Below are 17,731 nucleotides of genomic sequence, written 5' to 3' on the forward strand. Positions count from 1 at the left end.
TTATTAACTGCTGTGAACCGCCTAGAACTCTCTGGGTATGGCGGTATACAAAATAAAGTTATTATTATTATTAATTTGCACTCAAAAATAAGCACATCTATCGCACTGATTAGCAATTCTATTCTACTTACTTTAGTTTCACTATTGTTACATAGCTTAAAGAACTTTCAATAAATAACTCTCAAATTGAATTTTGGGGAGGGGGGTTTGCAATTTTATAATTTCAAAAAAGAATTTGCTCCATTTAGTGTCCCAGAGCTAAAAACTTTTTGGGAGAGACCCTGATCTACCTCTCCCCCAATTGCTTCCTCCTCTCTTCATTTTCCCCTATCCTCCAATAAAACCATACAGATTCCCCAACCCAGCTGCTTCTTCCCAACTTCTTCCATACCACTTCCATCCACTCAACAGTCCTTCTCAGTTCCACCTTCTCTCAACTGCTTCCACTCAGCTTGTCCTAGTCCTCCCCCTGCCACTCTGTTCTCATTCCAACTACTTCACTCTAACCATATCCCTTCATCCCAGCATTTCCACATATCTTATCCCATCTCACACAATTTATGTCCACTGCCCCCAACCATGTCATCTATATTCCCTATTTTCACTCACCCCATACCCCAATATCAACAATTTATCTGGGAAGAAAGACATAAAAAGAGAGGAAAAAGGAATGTACCGTAACTGATCAGTTAGCTGGGCTGGAGAAAGAAGAAAAAAATGTGGTGATAGTGAATAAGGGCTAGAGAGAGCAATGTTCATGGAAGGAAAATAATCATTTAATTTTAGCCTTTTCAATCAAAATAAAAGGACCAAACAGAATATAAAAGGAGAAATTAGGTGGTTGCCTGCTAATTTTTTCCCTTTTAATCTCTCTAGCTCATTGATGGGTAATAGCTCACCATGGCCATAGCTCAAGTGGACTGTGCAATCCCAAGTACACTCTGTCTACCAAATAGCCAAGCAGAACTAAGAAACTAATAAACAGCAACAACACTTTCCACAGGAGGAACAACAACAGAGAGAAAATACTGTTGGAACTTGAATAGGAGAAAGACCTTCAGAAACGTTCCCACAGCTCGCCAGATATGCCAGCTGAGCCAAAAGTCGCTGTTCTTTTAATAACCTATCAAAAACATGAGATCTCGCAGAAAAAAACACTCTTCACGCGAATCCCGAAAGAGCAACAGACAGACAGGTCTGGAGAGATTAAAAGAAAGAAAATTAGCAGGTAAGAACCTAATTTCTCTTCAGACCAGCATAGCTCACTGATGGGACATACCAAAGCAATACCCATCATGGGTGGGATTCCCGATGGGGCGCTACAAGCATGCGCTCCCCGAATGTCACGTATTGACGCGCCTGAACATCCGCACAAAGGAATGGAGAGAAGATCAGACCACCACTTTATAGATATCCCTCAGAGGCACCAGGGAAATCTCAGCCCAAGAAGCAGTCTGATCCTGAGTAGAATGAGCTTTAAGAAAATCCAGAACAGATTTCTTTTGAAGAAGATACGCTGAAGTGATAGTCTCCTTGATCCAATGCACAATGGTGATCTTGGAAGCACTGTACCCCTTACGAGAACCCGCTAAGAGGACAAAAAGATAATCAGATCTCTGGAACTTCTGGGTCCGCTGAACATAAGAGCAAAGGACCCGGCAGACATCCAACTTGCACAACTGTCTCTGCTCCAAAGAGCCCTCCGGAATACCCAAGACAGGGAAGACCATGGACTGGTTGACATGAAAAGGCGAAACCATCTTTGGCAGAAAGGAAGGAACAGGCTGTAGCACAAAGCACTCCCTAGAAAACTCCAGGAAGTGAGGCCTACAAAAGAAAGCCCTTCAAACTTTTCTCCCTTCAAGCGGCCAGTTTCGGGTGCCCTTTCCAGCAGGGCACCTGGCCTCATCTCCACTCCTCCCCCATTCCAGCAGAGGTGAGATCGAAAGGGAAGCAGGGGAAATTTTTCTCCCTTCAAACTTTTCTCCCTTCAAGCCAAGTCCTTATCAGATACTTCCAACATTGCGGTCAAATCTAATTGAGGTTCCTGCTCAGGATGAATCTGATCCAATATTTTATCCGGCAGATAATACACCCGAGTAAAAGGAGGTATTGAGTCCTCAGGAATATTCAAAATCTCCATAAAGTACTTCTTTATCATTTCCTTTGGACTTAGAGAGGAAATTCTTGGAAAATTCAGCAAGCACTAGTTATTGGCTCGGTAACTATTTTCCACTGTTTCCAATTTCCTTTTAATAATCTGATTTTCTTGTATTATTGTCAATTGAATTTTTAATTTCAGTCACTTCTTTCTCTATTTCTCCTATTTTTAATTTAACATTGGAAATTTCTTGTTTGTTTTCTTCTATTACTTTTCCCCATCCTTAATCTGTTTAGACAATAAGTCTCCTAGCTTGGAAACCAAGTCCCATGTTGAATCGAGGGTCACTTCAGCAAACTTTGTCTCGGCTCACCTTGACCACTTTCGATCTGCTGGCCCTGGTTTTTCCCTCCCATCGTTGTTCTCGCCGCTGGTGCAATCTTTAGACTTAACAAGTCCATTGAGACCTCCATCCACTGGCTCCCAGGTGGTACAGCCTCTCGGTCAGGGAGTGCTGCTGCTTCTAGCTCACTCCCTTCGTGTGGTGAGCTAGCGCTCAGCAGCGGGGGAGATGGATGCCTCAGGTGGGGGCTCAGGGTAGTTTCCAGCCCAAGGACTTCCAGGTCGGCATCACTCTGCGTCGATGGCTCCAGCGGGCGACTCCCCGACGTCTCTGGCTCCCTCTCCAGTCGCTGCAAAAAACACTCAATTGAAGCGAGAGGGGGGGTTTACAGAGCGCCGCAAGGCTGCAGCAGTACTCCTACCTCGTCTCTTTGGCATCGCAAGAAAACCGATGTGGAAATCTGCCCAGACAAACGGCAACTCTCACAGTGTCTGTTCAGTCAGCAGGTACCAAGCTCCATCTTGGATCCCCCAACTTGTCCTGTTTCAAAAGACTGGTGAATGAATTAAGGGGGCATGGTCCTGCCACAGAAGCTAATATAAGAGTTTTAGCAATAAGAGCACTCTATCCTCTCTCAATTGGACTGATATTCATCTTGGAGTAGTGAGAACCTGGGTTCAATTCCTATTGTAGCTCCTTATAACACTGGGCAAGTTACTTAACCCTCCATTGTCCCAGGTACAAAATAAAGTGAGGTGAGAAGTGACCTAGTGGTAGAGCGACTGCCTCAGCACCCTAAGGTTGTGTGATTGAATCCCGGGCAAGTCACTTAACCCTCCATTGTTCCAGGTACAAAATAAGGATCACTTTGAATGTGTAACCACAAAAAAGATGTATAAAAGTCATGTTCTCTTTTCCTGGATATAATATGTAAACTGCTTTGATTGTAACCACAGAAAGGCAGGTCAGTATATCAACTCCCATCCTCTTTTACTTTCTCTTCTTGCCACAGTATTTTGGATTCTCTATAATCTGTTTAGCAAAACTTGTCGTAAACCTAGCTCAATAGCACTCCTGTAATTCAAATCTCTGACAATAATGCCCGAACCACCATCTTTAAATCCTGTACCTGTAAAAATGGACAAAGCAGTTTAAATTATAGAGAAACTGAGAGGAAGAGGAGAAGGAGAGGCAGAAAGAGGGAGAGAGAAAGGAGAGAAACTGGGGAAGGAGAGGCAGAGAGAAAACAGAGAAACTGGGAGGAAGAGCAGGAAGGAAAGGAGTGAGCTGCCTCTGAGTGAGAAACTGCTGGGAATAGGAAGAGCAAGAGACAAATATGAGGGGACAACAGCAGCCTAGAAGGGAATCAAAGAGGAGGTAAAATGAAGCAGGCTGGAAGTGGACTGAGTACATTTAGATGGGAAGGGGTGGGGATAAGAACAGAGGGGACTAGGTGTAAATAAGTCTGGGAGTGCTTGAAGGAGGATGTGTACCAGTCAGACATGAATTGGAGGGAGGGTAGAAGAATGCAAGTTGGGAGCAAATTCAGGAAGGCTGGAAGAACTTGTGCACACGTTTACCCTTACATCCTCAGTGTATATGGGCTCCTGGCTACGAGTCAGGGCCAGGGAACGGGCCACTGGTGGCTGCATGCTGCTGTCTGTGTCCCATGGCTTTCCGCTGCAATTGGTTTCTGAAAGTCTATTTCAGAGAAAAAGAAAGAAAGCCTGATTTCATGAACTATATAAAAGGCAGTTACAGTGATGAGGAAACAAGAAGCACACCTCGGCAAGAAACCACAACTTTTTTTTATAACCCTGATATTAAATGGTAAGTAGATTCTTGCAATGCCAAATGGAGTAGCAGTGTCAAGCTGCTGCAGAACAGAATGCGATAATCTTGATAAACCTTGCGTCCTATAGAATCAATGAGGTGATAATCCTTCCCTGACGGAGCAAAAGAGGGAGACTTTATTATCCTGGCCTTTTTGATAGCAGACTCCGAGACCACTGAAGAGTGCAGGAGTTGCTGCAAGTCATGACCAGGTGCTTCCTGTACCTTGTACTTTAATTCTAAGCATTTAGAGGCTGTAGAAACTGATAAGGGCTTCTGCCAATTAGAAAGCTGTAAATCTTGCAATATCTGATGTACTGGGAGTGCTATGAGTACAACTGGATCAATTTTTCACTCCATCAAAAATTACAAAGACACTCGATTAAGTTACAGGGAAATACTTTTTAAACCAATAAGAGGACTTTTTTTTCACTCAGAGAATAGTCAAGCTCTGGAATGCATTGGCAGAGGTTGTGGTAAGAGCGGATAGCGTAGCTGGTTTTAAGAAAAGTTTGGATAAGTTCCTGGAAGAAAAGGAGAAATTAGGTTCTTACCTGCTAATTTACTTTCTTTTAGCTTCTCCAGACCAGTAGAGGTTAACTTTACGAATGGGTATATATCTAATCATGACCAGCAGGTGGAGACTGAAAACAAAACTTTGGGACAGTATATCCTAGCCCCTCCTCTCTATTTCCCTCAGTCTGCCGAATAGCCAAGCAGAACCAAGAACTGGAAAACAACAGAGAGAAAAAACAATACTCCGAAAGGAGTAACAAATAACAAACCCAAAATGCTGTTGGAAAATGCAGAGGAGAAATTCCCGAAGGAAGAATGTCCCCACAGCTCGCCAGCTAAGCCAGCCGAGCCACAGCCGCTGTTCTTCAATTCTCCCCGGCCCTAGAAAAATACTAGAACCCGCAGCAAAAACCAAAAACTGCCCGCGCAACAGCCCCAACAACAACAACAACAGACAGGGTGGGGACCTCTACTGGTCTGGAGAAGCTAAAAGAAAGTAAATTAGCAGGTAAGAACCTAATTTCTCCTTCTTTAGCACTCTCCAGACCAGTAGAGGTTAACTTTACGAATGGGACGTACCAAAGCAGTCCCTCTCACGGGCGGGACCCCCGAAGGGCCGATACCAGTACACGCTCACCGAACACCGCGTCCCGACGCGCCTGCACATCAACCCGATAATGACGAACAAAGGAATGCAAGGAGGACCAAACCGCAGCCTTACAAATATCCACAGGAGGCACGAGCGACGACTCAGCCCAAGAAGCCGCCTGACCCCGAGTGGAATGAGCCTTGAGAAACTCCGGAACAGGCTGCTGTTTCAGAAGATAAGCGGAAGCAATCGTCTCCTTGATCCAGCGCGCAATAGTAGCCTTGGAAGCGCCAGCTCCCCGACGAGGACCCGCCAGGAGGACAAAGAGATGATCGGACTTCCGGAATTCCTGGGTCCGCTGCACATAAGAGCGAAGGACCCGACCGACATCCAACTTGCGCAGCTGCCGTTGCTCAGAAGAGCCCTCCCGACCACCCAAGACCGGGAGAACCACCGATTGATTGACATGAAAAGGAGAAACAACCTTAGGCAGAAAGGAAGGAACAGGCCGCAAGACGACCCGCTCCCTAGAAAACTCCAAGAAGGGAGTCCTACAAGAGAAAGCCTGCAGCTCAGAAACACGCCTAGCAGAAGTAATGGCCACCAAAAAGACCGCCTTCAAAGTAAGGTCCTTCAAAGAACAGTCGTCCAACGGCTCGAAAGGCGGACGCACCAAAACAGAGAGAACCAGATTAAGATCCCAAGAGGGAACCGAGGGCCGTAGGGGAGGCCTAAGCAACTTGGCCGCCCGCAAAAACCGAATCACATCAGGAAGAGCCGATAAACGCTGACCTGACACCAACCCTCGAAAAGCCGACAGGGCCGCAAGATGAACCCGGAGAGAAGACCAAGCCAGGCCTCTATCCAGGCCATCCTGCAAGAACTCCAGAATGTTAGGCAGAGAAGCGCGAAAAGAGGTCACTCCCCGCGCCCGACACCATTCCTCAAAGAGACGCCAGACCCGCACATAAGCCCGAGAGGTAGAAAGCCTCCGGGACCCCAACAGTGTAGAGATCACCTTGTCTGAATATCCCTTCTTGCTAAGGCGACCCCTTTCAAGAGCCACGCCGTAAGACAGAAGGGAGACGGGTCGAACATGGGAATGGGACCCTGCATCAGAAGGTCGTCCGTGAGAGGCAGAGGAAGAGGATCCGCTACCAGGTGCCTCACCAGATCCGCATACCACGGACGGCGAGGCCAATCCGGCGCCACCAGCACCACCAAACCCGGATGGTGAACAATGCGAAGAAGCACTCTGCCCACCAGCGGCCAAGGAGGGAACACATACAACAGCCCCTCCGTTGGCCACTGCTGGACCAGAGCATCCAGACCCTCGGCCAGACCGTCCCTGCGACGACTGAAGAAGCGGGGCACTTTGGCGTTGCCACCCGTGGCCATCAGGTCCATCAGGGGCTGCCCCCAAGCCTGCACTATCAACTGAAACGCCTCGGCGCCGAGACACCACTCTCCTGGATCTAGGAAGTGACGACTGAGGAAGTCTGCCTGAACATTTTCTACTCCGGCTATGTGAGAGGCCGAGAGGTCCAGCAGATGGGATTCCGCCCAAACCATGAGCAGAGCCGCCTCCTGCGCCACCTGAGTGCTCTTGGTGCCCCCCTGCCGATTGACATAAGCCACCGCCGTGGCATTGTCCGACAGCACTCTGACCGACTTGCCCCGCAACAGGGAGTGGAAAGCCAACAGCGCCAGACGGACCGCTCTGGTCTCCAACACGTTGATCGACCAGGCGGCCTCCTCCGCGGACCAGGTGCCCTGAGCTGAGTGACCCAAACACTGAGCCCCCCAACCCAGGAGACTCGCATCCGTCAGGAGCACCGTCCACTGCGGGAGATCCAGACCCACCCCCTGAACTAGGTGAGGGGTCTGGAGCCACCAACGCAGACTGCAGCGCGCCAAGCCTCGCAGGGGGACCGGAACATCCATCCCGTGCCTCTGGGGAGACCACCTCCGGAGCAGAGCATACTGGAGAGGACGCATGTGGGCCCGCGCCCACCTCACCACGTCCAGGGACGCCGCCATCGACCCCAAGACCTGGAGGAAATCTCGCGCCCGAGGACACCGGGACGCCAAAAGCAGGCGAATCTGAGATTGCAATTTGCTCACCCGGCCCTCTGGGAGGAAGACCCTCCCCAAGGAGGTGTCGAACAGCACCCCTAGGTACTCCAGACGCTGAGCCGGGACCAACCGACTCTTGGAAAGGTTGACCACCCAGCCCAGCGACCGGAGAAACTCCACCACCCGAGCAGTCACCCGGGAGCTTTCCTGCAACGACTTTGCCCGAATTAACCAGTCGTCCAGGTAGGGGTGTACCAGGATGCCCTCCGACCGCAAGGCTGCCGCGACGACCACCATCACCTTGGTGAACGTCCGAGGAGCCGTGGCCAGCCCAAAGGGAAGCGCACAGAACTGAAAGTGCCGACCCAAGATCGCAAAGCGCAGGAAACGCTGATGAGAGGCCCGAATGGGAACATGCAAGTAGGCCTCCGTCAGATCGAGAGAAGTGAGAAACTCCCCCGGCTGAACCGCCAGAATGACCGACCGCAGAGTTTCCATACGGAAAGAGGGAATCTTGAGAGCCCTGTTGACCCCTTTCAAATCGAGGATGGGCCGAAAGGTCCCCTCCTTCTTGGGCACCACAAAGTAAATGGAGTACCTGCCCGTGCCCCACTCCGGAGGGGGCACCGGAACAACTGCCCTGAGATCTAGCAAGCGCTGAAGAGTCTGGCGAAAAGCCTGCGTCTTCCCCGGAGTCTGACATGGAGAAGCGAGGAAAAAATCCGGTAGAGAGCGGGCGAACTCCAGGGCATAACCGTCCCGCACCACCTCCAGGACCCACTGATCGGACGTGATCTCGGCCCATTTGGGGAAAAAATCGCGCAGCCGGGCCCCCACCGGAACCAAAGGGGGCGCCGGCAAGGCGTCATTGTGCAGGACGGGAAGCGGGGGAACCGGCGGAGGGATTCCCTGCCCCCCGACGGGCCCCCCGAAAGGGCTGCATACGCTGGAAGAACCGACCCCGGGAAAATCCCGGAGACTGGAAAGAAGCAGCCCCACGCCCAGGGCGATACTTGCGAAAATCCCGCAAACGCCCCCGGGCCGCACCCCCCCGAGACGCCGGGCGGGCACGGTCCTCCGGCAGACGGGGAACTTTCGAGTCCGACAGAGTCTGAATCAACTTATCCAAGTCCTCTCCAAACAAAAACGACCCCCGAAAGGGAAATTTAGTAAGCTTAGCTTTGGACGCGGCATCCGCCGCCCAAGCGCGCAGCCACAACACACGCCTTGCGGCCACGCCAAAAGCCATAGACTTAGCCGAGATCCGCACCAAGTCATAGAGAGCATCTGAGAGGAATGAGGCCGCCATCTCAATCTTCGCAACCTCCTGATCCACCAGAGACCAGTCGTCAGACTCTCGATCCAAGACCCGCTCCGCCCACCGAAACACGGCGCGAGCGACCAGTCCCCCACAAATAGCCGCCTGGACCCCAAAGGCAGAGACCTGAAAATTTTGCTTAAGGAGGCCCTCCAATTTGCGCTCCTCAGGGTCTCGCAAGGCAGAACCGCCCTCAACAGGCACGGTATGCCGCTTGGAAATTGCCGAGACCACCGCATCCACGACCGGCGAAGCTAACGTAGCCCGATCCCCTTCAGGAATGGGATACAGGCGAGCCATGCTGCGCGCCAGCCGAAACGGCGTCTCCGGCGTTTTCCACTGCTCCAGGATAATATCCCGAATATCCTGATGCATAGGAAAAGAGCGGGAAACGGAACGGATCCCCCGCAACAGGGGGTCCCCCACACGCGGAGTCTCCGGCGGCGCGTCCTCAAAACGCAAGACCGAAGAAACCTGCTGAATAAGGTCAGGCAGCTCATCTTTCTGAAAAAGACGCACCACAGACGCCTCGTCACTGGAGAACGGGAAATCCGACAACCCGCCGCCAGCTTCCGTCCCCTCCAGAGAGTCCTGGAATTCCTCAGAAGGGTCCAGGTCCTCCTCCAGACCGACCCGTTCCTCAGACCACAAATTCTCGTCCCACGACACCCGCGGACGCTTGGACAAGGGAGGCGGCGGAGGGGACGTCACGCCAGACGAAAGAGGCAAAGCCGCAGGAAGCGCGGAGGAAAAACCACCCCCCGAGACCCCCTGGGCGCAACCGGGACCCCCAGCCGCCTGAAAATAGGCTCTGCATAAAGAAAAGAAAAATTCAGGAGAAAACCCCCCCGAGGGTCCCAGGGGACTCCCTGCCACAGCAGGGGACCCAGCAGAACCTTGCCCCTGCATAGTCAAAACAGGGGGAAGGTCACCTGAGGTGGAAGACAAAATGGAGGGGCCAGACAGAGAAGATGGCGTCTTTCCCGCCAAAACAGCTCCCTCCACAGCCTGCAGCGGCTGAGAGACCTGAAAAGTCTCAGCCGCTAAAACAGGCAAGCCGGCATCAGCTGTCAAAATATCAGCTGAGAGGGAATCCTCAAAAACCCGACCGTCGGCGGCTCGGGGAATCCCTCCGTGGGCGGACGGAGAAGACCGGGCTTCTCCTCCGTTCCCTGCCGACTCGCGAGGCACCATCGGCGGGGAGCTCTGGGCGCCTGCAGCCGCTGCCGACGGAGCTCCTCCACCGCACCGGCCTGAACACCGCTTGCACAGGCCGGCCGCGAGTGCCTCGCGTCTGGAGCACAATGAGCACTTTTTCCCTTTAGAAGTGCTCATTGCTCCATACGCGACCTAGCTGTAAAAAAGTGCCGGTTAGTTGAAAAAATACAGTAAAATACAGTTTTCTTAAAGGGATACAACCCTCCAGACCAGCACTACCTCAGGATTTTTTTATTTTTTTTTTACAGAACAGACTCCACAGGCTCTCAAAGCAATAGTCTTGCTTGATTTAGGGGGCAAGGCTTATTGCTGAGGCTCCTCTAAAAAAATGTGGGGAGGTGGAGGAAGTGGGGGGAGGGACCCCGCTCGTGACCCGCCGGGTTTGACACCCCCGAGGTCGGACGAACCCCCAAACAGAGTCCGTCCAAGCTCCGTCCGGCTAAAAACAGGGACAATAAACCCCTTAAACAAATTCCAACAGCCCTACCAAGGGAGATGGGTACAGATCACTCAACACCTGCTGGAGACTGAAAGAAGACTGAGGGAAATAGAGAGGAGGGGCTAGGATATACTGTCCCAAAGTTTTGTTTTCAGTCTCCACCTGCTGGTCATGATTAGATATATACCCATTCGTAAAGTTAACCTCTACTGGTCTGGAGAGTGCTAAAGAAGTCCATAGTCTGTTATTGAGAAAGACATGAGGATAGCTCTAGATCAGGGATCTCAAAGTTCCTCCTCGAGGGCCGCAATCCAGTCGGGTTTTCAGGATTTCCCCAATGAATATGCATTGAAAGCTGTGCATGCACATAAGAACATAAGAAGTTGCCTCCACTGGGTCAGACCAGAGGTCCATCGTGCCCAGCGGTCCACTCCCGCAGCGGCCCATCAGGTCTTTGACCTGTGAAGTAGTTCCTGACCACTTCTATAACCTACCTATACTTCTATCTGTACCCCTCAATCCCCTTATCTTTTAGGAACCCATCTAGATCCTCCTTGAACCCCTGTAGCATGCTCTGGCCTATCACAACCTCCAGAAGCGCGTTCCATGTGTCCATCACCCTCTGAGTGAAAAAGAACTTCCTAGCATTTGTTCCAAACCTGTCCTTTTTCAATTTCTCCGAGTGCCCCCTTGTACTTGTGGTTCCCCACAGTCTGAAGAATCTGTCCCTGTCTACCTTCTCTATGCCTTTCAGGATTTTGAAGATTTCTATCATGTCTCCTCTAAGTCTCCGCTTTTCCAGGGAGAATAGCCCCAGCTTTTTCAACCTGTCAGCATTTGAGAAGTTTTCCATACCCTTTATCAGTTTTGTTGCTCTTCTCTGGACTCCCTCAAGTACTGCCATGTCCTTTTTGAGGTACAGCGACCAGTACTGGACACAGTATTCCAGATGTGGGCGCACCATTGCCCGATACAGCGGCAAGATGACTTCCTTCGTCCTGGTCGCGATACCCTTTTTAATGATACCCAACATTCTGTTCGCTTTCTTTGAGGCTTGTCACACACTGTGCTGATGCTTTCAATGTTGTGTCCACCATCACCTCCAGGTCTCTTTCAAGGTTGCTCACCCCTAGCAATGATCCCCCCATTTTATAGTTGAACATCGGGTTCTTTTTCCCTACATGCATGACCTTGCATTTCTCAGTGTTAAAACTCATTTGCCATTTTCTTGCTGTCTTCCAATCTCGTTAAGTCCCTTTGCAGGTCTTCACAGTCTTCTGTGGTTCTAACCCTGCATATTCATGCATATTCATTGTGGAAATCCTGAAAACCTGACAGGATTGTGGCCCTCAAGGAGGGACTTTGAGATCCCTGCTCTAGATCTAATAGATGTTGGCATTGTAATTTAGAAGCTGGGACTTTAGATCATTTAATTTTTTTCTGTCCCTATATAAATGCCTTTTGGAAGTTAATTTGGTCCCAAATTAATTCATTGTTAGAAAATCATGTTGCCCTTTCCTATGATACTATTTTATTTGGTACATCTATGAGATTTAAGAGTCCAATTTCTGCAAATAATAATAAACTTTTACTAATATTGGCGGGGGTTGGAAATTGGAAGGATTATACTAAGCTTAATTATACCTTTTGGTGGAATTCAGTCTGTCATATTTATAAAATGGAGAGAGTGCTTACAATACAGCAAGGAAATTATAATAATTTTAAAAAGATTTGGGGGCCATTGATTACATATTCTAATGATCAGACACCTTAACCACCCCTTTTTTTTAAATTATATATGGTTATAAGTAGGGTGGGATTGGGATATATGATATTTGTTTTAACTGTTTTATTATTAATGGGTGGGATGGATGGGGAGGGATTCTTTTATGCTTTGATGATTATAAGTAAGAATGTCAAGTGATTTGTAAAATTTATTTTTGATTGAATATTATACACTTGTTGTAAGATATGAAAACGAATAAAGATTTTTTTTTTTAAAGAGAAAGACATATGGGAAGCCACTGCTTGCCCCAGATTGGTGGCATTTGCTGCTGCTGCTACTATTTGGGTTTTTGCCCGGTACTTGTGACCTGGATTGGCATCCATGGACCATTAGTCCTTACCTGAGATAGAAGACTGCCTTGGTGGAGCGCTCCTGATACACAAACATGTTTTTCCTGTTCACTACAGAGAAGGCATTGAGAACAGAGCGCAGAGCCTGGATTGCTGGAAGAAAACAAAATGAAGAGAAAGCAGAAGTGAAAGACATCTTCCAGCTGAAGTCCCCTTTGAAATCAGTCTCTCCCTTATACATGTCACATGCCCTCCCATCACCATCTACTTTCCCTTGTGGTGCCCACCTCGGGCCACACCCATGTTGGGCCCCATCTTTAGACGGGGATGAATGTGGATGACAGTGCGCCACACGACATCACAGGTAAAATGTCCTGGCATAAATTGCATGGTTGCAGCCAAGTAGTCTCGAGGTTGGAAGCTCTCCTCTGCTGAGTAATCTATGAAGAGAAAACAGTCTCATTAATGCTAAAGCTGCCATGCTCTCTCTCCCCTGCTGTGTGGCTTTAAGCCTGGAGCTTCCATCCCCCTCCCTCACACAACAGTAACCTTGAATTAGTCACCGTCCCTTGGATAATTGCGGGAAACCATCTCCGTGTCATTCTTGTACGGAGAGAGGAAAGAATCATAGTATGAATAGGCCCAGCCACTGACCCTCAAGCCTTGTATTGAAGAATGATGGTGTAGAAGGACTGTGGTTGAGATAGTCACTAAAGAATGACATGGGATGGTTTCCTGCAGTTATCCGCAGGGCCTGGGACGGTGACACATTTCCAGAGTCCTTTCCTATTCCAATAATGGTCTGTGAAACTTCTACCTCCCACTGCCAACAGAAGCCTCCCTACCACTCATCAAACTAGGTCTCTGGAGTAACTTCCAGTGTCATTCTCTCCAGGAACATAACAAAGTCCATCCGTAGGTCCAGAATTTCACCCCGCCACCAGCAGAAATTTCCTTAGTTATCTGCTTCTACCTCCAACATGAACCCAAGGGCCTTTGGCAGGTTTTTTTTTTTTTAATATACATAAAATAAATGTACTATGATATAAATATGTAAGATAAAAGTAGGTATAGGGTAAATATAGTAATCCAAAAGGCACATAGTGAGCAAATACTGAACTCTCTTAGGATATGCAAATGCACCTCACCACAACCAATCAATAGACCATCACAGAAACACCCTAACTCTGTACTAAAGCTCACGTATCGTAACATCATCACAGAGGCTCATTAGTAGCGATATAGAAACTCTCAATAAACAATGAGTTCCAGAGAGAAACTATTTCCTCCTATTTGTTTGAAAGGAGTAACAAATCGATTCACTTTTACCTGTTCTACAGCACTCAGGATTTTTGCAGACCTCGACCATATCCTCCCTCAACCAACTCTTTTCCAAACTGAAGAGCCCCAACCTCATTAGCCTTTCCCCATTATCATTTTGGTTGCCCTTCTTTGAATCTTTTCCATTTCTTTTTTGAGATATGGTGGGGGGGTGGGGTGATTATTGGGTCAGAAGCACCACTTTGTACGTTGTCTTAGAAGTGAGGGAGACAATTTTTTCTTTTTTGCTGGTTGGTTGAGAGTGCTGGTTAATTGAATGCCAGTTAGCTGAGATTCAACTGTATTTTGCAACAAACTAACAGTAAGTGGATAATTGTTGTCATCTCAGTAGGAATTCCACTTAGGTACCTATGTGTTTAAAAAAAATTAATTAGTCTTTCAAATGGATGGGGCGGGAGAAGTAGTAAGAGGGCATGTCATAGACTGTCATATGAAATATATATCACAAAACAGGGTGATTATGTGGCAAAGTGATGTAATTTGCTTTTGAGATGTTTAAAGAAATAAAAGTGAGGAAACCTTTTAAAGATCCCTCATACATTTTTATGAGTACTTGCTCAAAAGCTGGAGTAAATGTTTCTCAACTCTGTCCATGCTCCACTCATATGTTCATTTTAGACATGTTACCATAGCCCTTTTCTGAACTGGGTTACTGAGTTTCTTTGCCTTTCATTTTTTTAACTGTCCTATGGCAGAATATTTCCATTTATCTGAAAAGACTGTTTTCTCATTTTCAACAGGACTTTGGGTTGAAAGTTAACAGCATGCAGTTTTAATTGTCCTGCTTTTTCCCCTCGAATGGTAACCAAATGACTCAGTTCTGTGGCTAATTAATGGATGTGTGAGGTTTTGATCTTTTCTTCTGCTAAGCTGGAAACTTAACACGTCTTTGCAAATGCAAGCCAGTACCATCACTGAGAGCCATGCGTTGTCGATAGGATGTATACGGAGTGTCACTCTTCCAAATGTCCTCCTCGCTCTCTGCCACCAGAAGTGTGTTACACACGTGACTATCATGTAAGTCCTGCAGCAGTAAACGCTGGAAAACAGAGAAGTGTGTGAAAGAAGACGTAGAAAATCTGTCAAAAGGAAACGGGAACCCTGTCCCACCCACCAGCTTTTACAAAAACTCTTACAAAATTCCTTAGTCCTCCAGTCACTCAAACATTGGCCAACCAGCGGAGACAGACATGCAGAGAAATCCAAAAGCACCCTAGACGCTGACATTGAGGACTGACTTGAGAAGAGTGAAAGCAGCAAACCATTCCTCTCAGAATCTGCACTGTGACTTACCTGGTTCACAATCCTGCACATTTCATTGATATTCCGGACCACAGATTGGTGCAAATGTAGACATTCTCCTTGAGAGGCGCTCACACTGCTGAGAGAACAGGACAAAGAACGTTACTGAGCTTCCTGAGGAGAGACAGATTGCACAGAACTGAAGAGATACTCATAGTATGCTACTTAGGCATCTCAGGAGCTGAACCTGGATGCACTGCCATTTCGAAGAGGTGGGCCTGCTGGCCGGAGGAACTAGACATCCCTCTAGCCGGCCTTTGTGAGCCCTTTTGAGAACTGGCCAGTAGAATACTTCCATGCTAAACTGGCTGGAACTGGTTTAGCGACCACCGTTAAAGGCATAGTGGGTTTTTTACATATATACTCATACCCAGCATTGCAAACTTTGTCATGATTGTCAAGAAGAGTGCTAATTCCCTTCAGTTAAATAATTAGCTTTTATTTAACTTAGTTTTCGTTACATGGCTCTATCTGTGAGGCAAGACAGGGATCCATGAAGTCAACTGGTTGCTGAACGCAAGAGAGGAATAGCTGAAAACACACAATGTTCGCTGATGGCAACAATTTGTACAGTGCAATATTCAGTCCTTATACTGTAGATAACTTTTCTTTCTGAATGTAAACCAGATAATTACACAGAGAGCACCTGGATATTGCTGCTATACATAGAGATGAGCAAAAAACCTTTCATCTTTGTAATGTTTTCCTGGTAATCTCAATGGCCTCCAACTGTGGGATGTTAGTATATAGGGTTTCGAAATCCTCTCTGACTAGCAGAACTTCCCCAGTTCTGTTAATGTTCTCCAAGATTTACATGATTCATGAGAGAACTCACCCAGGCAGGATGGAATTAATGTAACAAATGGTCTAAGGCAGTGGTTCCCAACCCTGTCCTGGAGGAACACCAGGCCAATTGGGTTTTCAGGCTAGCCCTAATGAATATGCATGAAGCAAATTTGCATGCCTATCACTTCCATCATATGCAAATCTCTCTAATGCATATTCATTAGGGCTAGCCTGAAAACCCGATTGGCCTGGTGTTCCTCCAGGACAGGGTTGGGAATCACTGGTCTAAGGAATCTGTCCGTGAGAGCAGATAGTGGTTCCAAAAGAGCCGATTGCTAAAACAATTGGGCTTCCTGGGGGAAATTAATAAAAATCAATTTCAAAATTAGAGTTAATGGTGTCATTAATGGGATAGTAGGTGCCTACTATCATCTAGGCAAGATTAGGAGCGGATCAGATGCATTTTTTTTTTAAGTTAGGTGCTGCTAGGCGTCGTTAGGCATCAATGTAGGCGAAGTAAACCTTGGCCTACAATGTAAGTGTGATTCTGTTAGCGGCGCCTAAAGCATGATTGAGACGTCTAGGCAGACTGGCCCTTTCAGTGAAGTCTAAATGACTGGAGACCTGGGACAGGTAACCTTCAAAAAGTCTAGCTTTGTCAGTAAGAATCCTCACAAGCCTAACATTTACAGGACAAGCAAAATCTTAATCATGGGAGCTAGATCACTTTTCAGCTTTTCATAGGTAATACGTAGAAATAAAACAAAAAAAAGGAAAATAATAATAACTTTTTTACTGGATTAAGTTAATGTCGTTTCTGATTAGCTTTCAAAGGTAACTCCTTTTTCCTCAGATCAGAAATAAGCAAATGTTGGCAAAATTTCTGGTGAGTTTAAACAAGTCTACTTATGTATTGAAAGCACTGTAGGAAGGAACAGGAACAAATGAAAGACCTTTCTCCATACTGAGATTTTTTTCATCCTTATTTAACTTTTTATTGGACTCGCAATTTTGATGTGGGCATCTCTTCCAATTCTTGCCTTCTATCCCATTTTGTACTCTTGTCATTGTGCTTCTCCCTCTTCCTCTTCCATTCCTTGTGTTTATGGAAAAAATAGTTCTTACCTGATCGTTTTCTTTCCTTTAGTCCAAAAGAATTAGTCCATACTTGTAGGTTGTGCCAATCTACCAGCAGGTAGAGACAGAGAGTAAATTAGAACTTTTCTATATAAGGTTGCTGTGTACTAGCCCCCCTCGTAACATCATCACATACCTAAACTTGTAAATTGGTAACCCTAACCCCTAATCACTAATTATGAACACTCCATTCAATCTAAGGATTATTTCTACTTCTGTATAAATAGCTTGGCACCTCCCGGCCTTGCAGCACACAAACTGTCGTTAACATTATTAATGTTATCAGATGTACACTGCTATACTCTTTAATTCGTCGTATGTACAGTTTCCCTTTATTGTATTTACAGTTTCTCTTATTGTAAACCGCCTAGAAGTCGCAAGATTGCTGGCGGTATATAAGAATAAAGTTATTATTATTATTATTATCCAGTATTCAGAGTCAAGCAGTAAGAAGATAATGGAAAGAAATAGAACTCCTGCCTCTTTATTAACATTTTATAAACTTTGAAGAACAACCAACACCACTAACCTTGTGCCTAAAAAACAGAAAAATCAACAAATAACCCAACAGGAAAGAAAATGATCAGCTAAGAACTCATTTGTCCTTCCTTAGCATCTCCAAAGTATTAGTCCATACTTGTGGGATGCAGAAAAGC

At 47.2% G+C, this 17,731-nt stretch overlaps 1 protein-coding gene across 4 annotated transcripts in view; it reads right to left on the reverse strand.

Moving 5' to 3' along the window:
* Positions 1–17,731, reverse strand: part of SZT2 (SZT2 subunit of KICSTOR complex) — a 523,775-nt gene that overhangs the window by 212,111 nt on the left and 293,933 nt on the right. For 2 of the 4 annotated variants that reach the window (XM_033916162.1, XM_033916159.1), the window contains 5 exons: positions 15,144–15,231; positions 14,760–14,889; positions 12,797–12,949; positions 12,560–12,662; positions 4,025–4,145 (listed from right to left, as the gene is read on the reverse strand). In XM_033916162.1, coding sequence (XP_033772053.1) covers positions 4,025–4,145; positions 12,560–12,662; positions 12,797–12,949; positions 14,760–14,889; positions 15,144–15,231 — 595 coding nt within the window. The remainder of the gene's footprint in view (positions 1–4,024; positions 4,146–12,559; positions 12,663–12,796; positions 12,950–14,759; positions 14,890–15,143; positions 15,232–17,731) is intronic. The other 2 variants (XM_033916160.1, XM_033916161.1) reach the window with 2 other exon arrangements.

Source organism: Geotrypetes seraphini, chromosome 12, assembly GCF_902459505.1.
Source record: "Geotrypetes seraphini chromosome 12, aGeoSer1.1, whole genome shotgun sequence".
Lineage (NCBI taxonomy): Eukaryota > Metazoa > Chordata > Amphibia > Gymnophiona > Dermophiidae > Geotrypetes > Geotrypetes seraphini.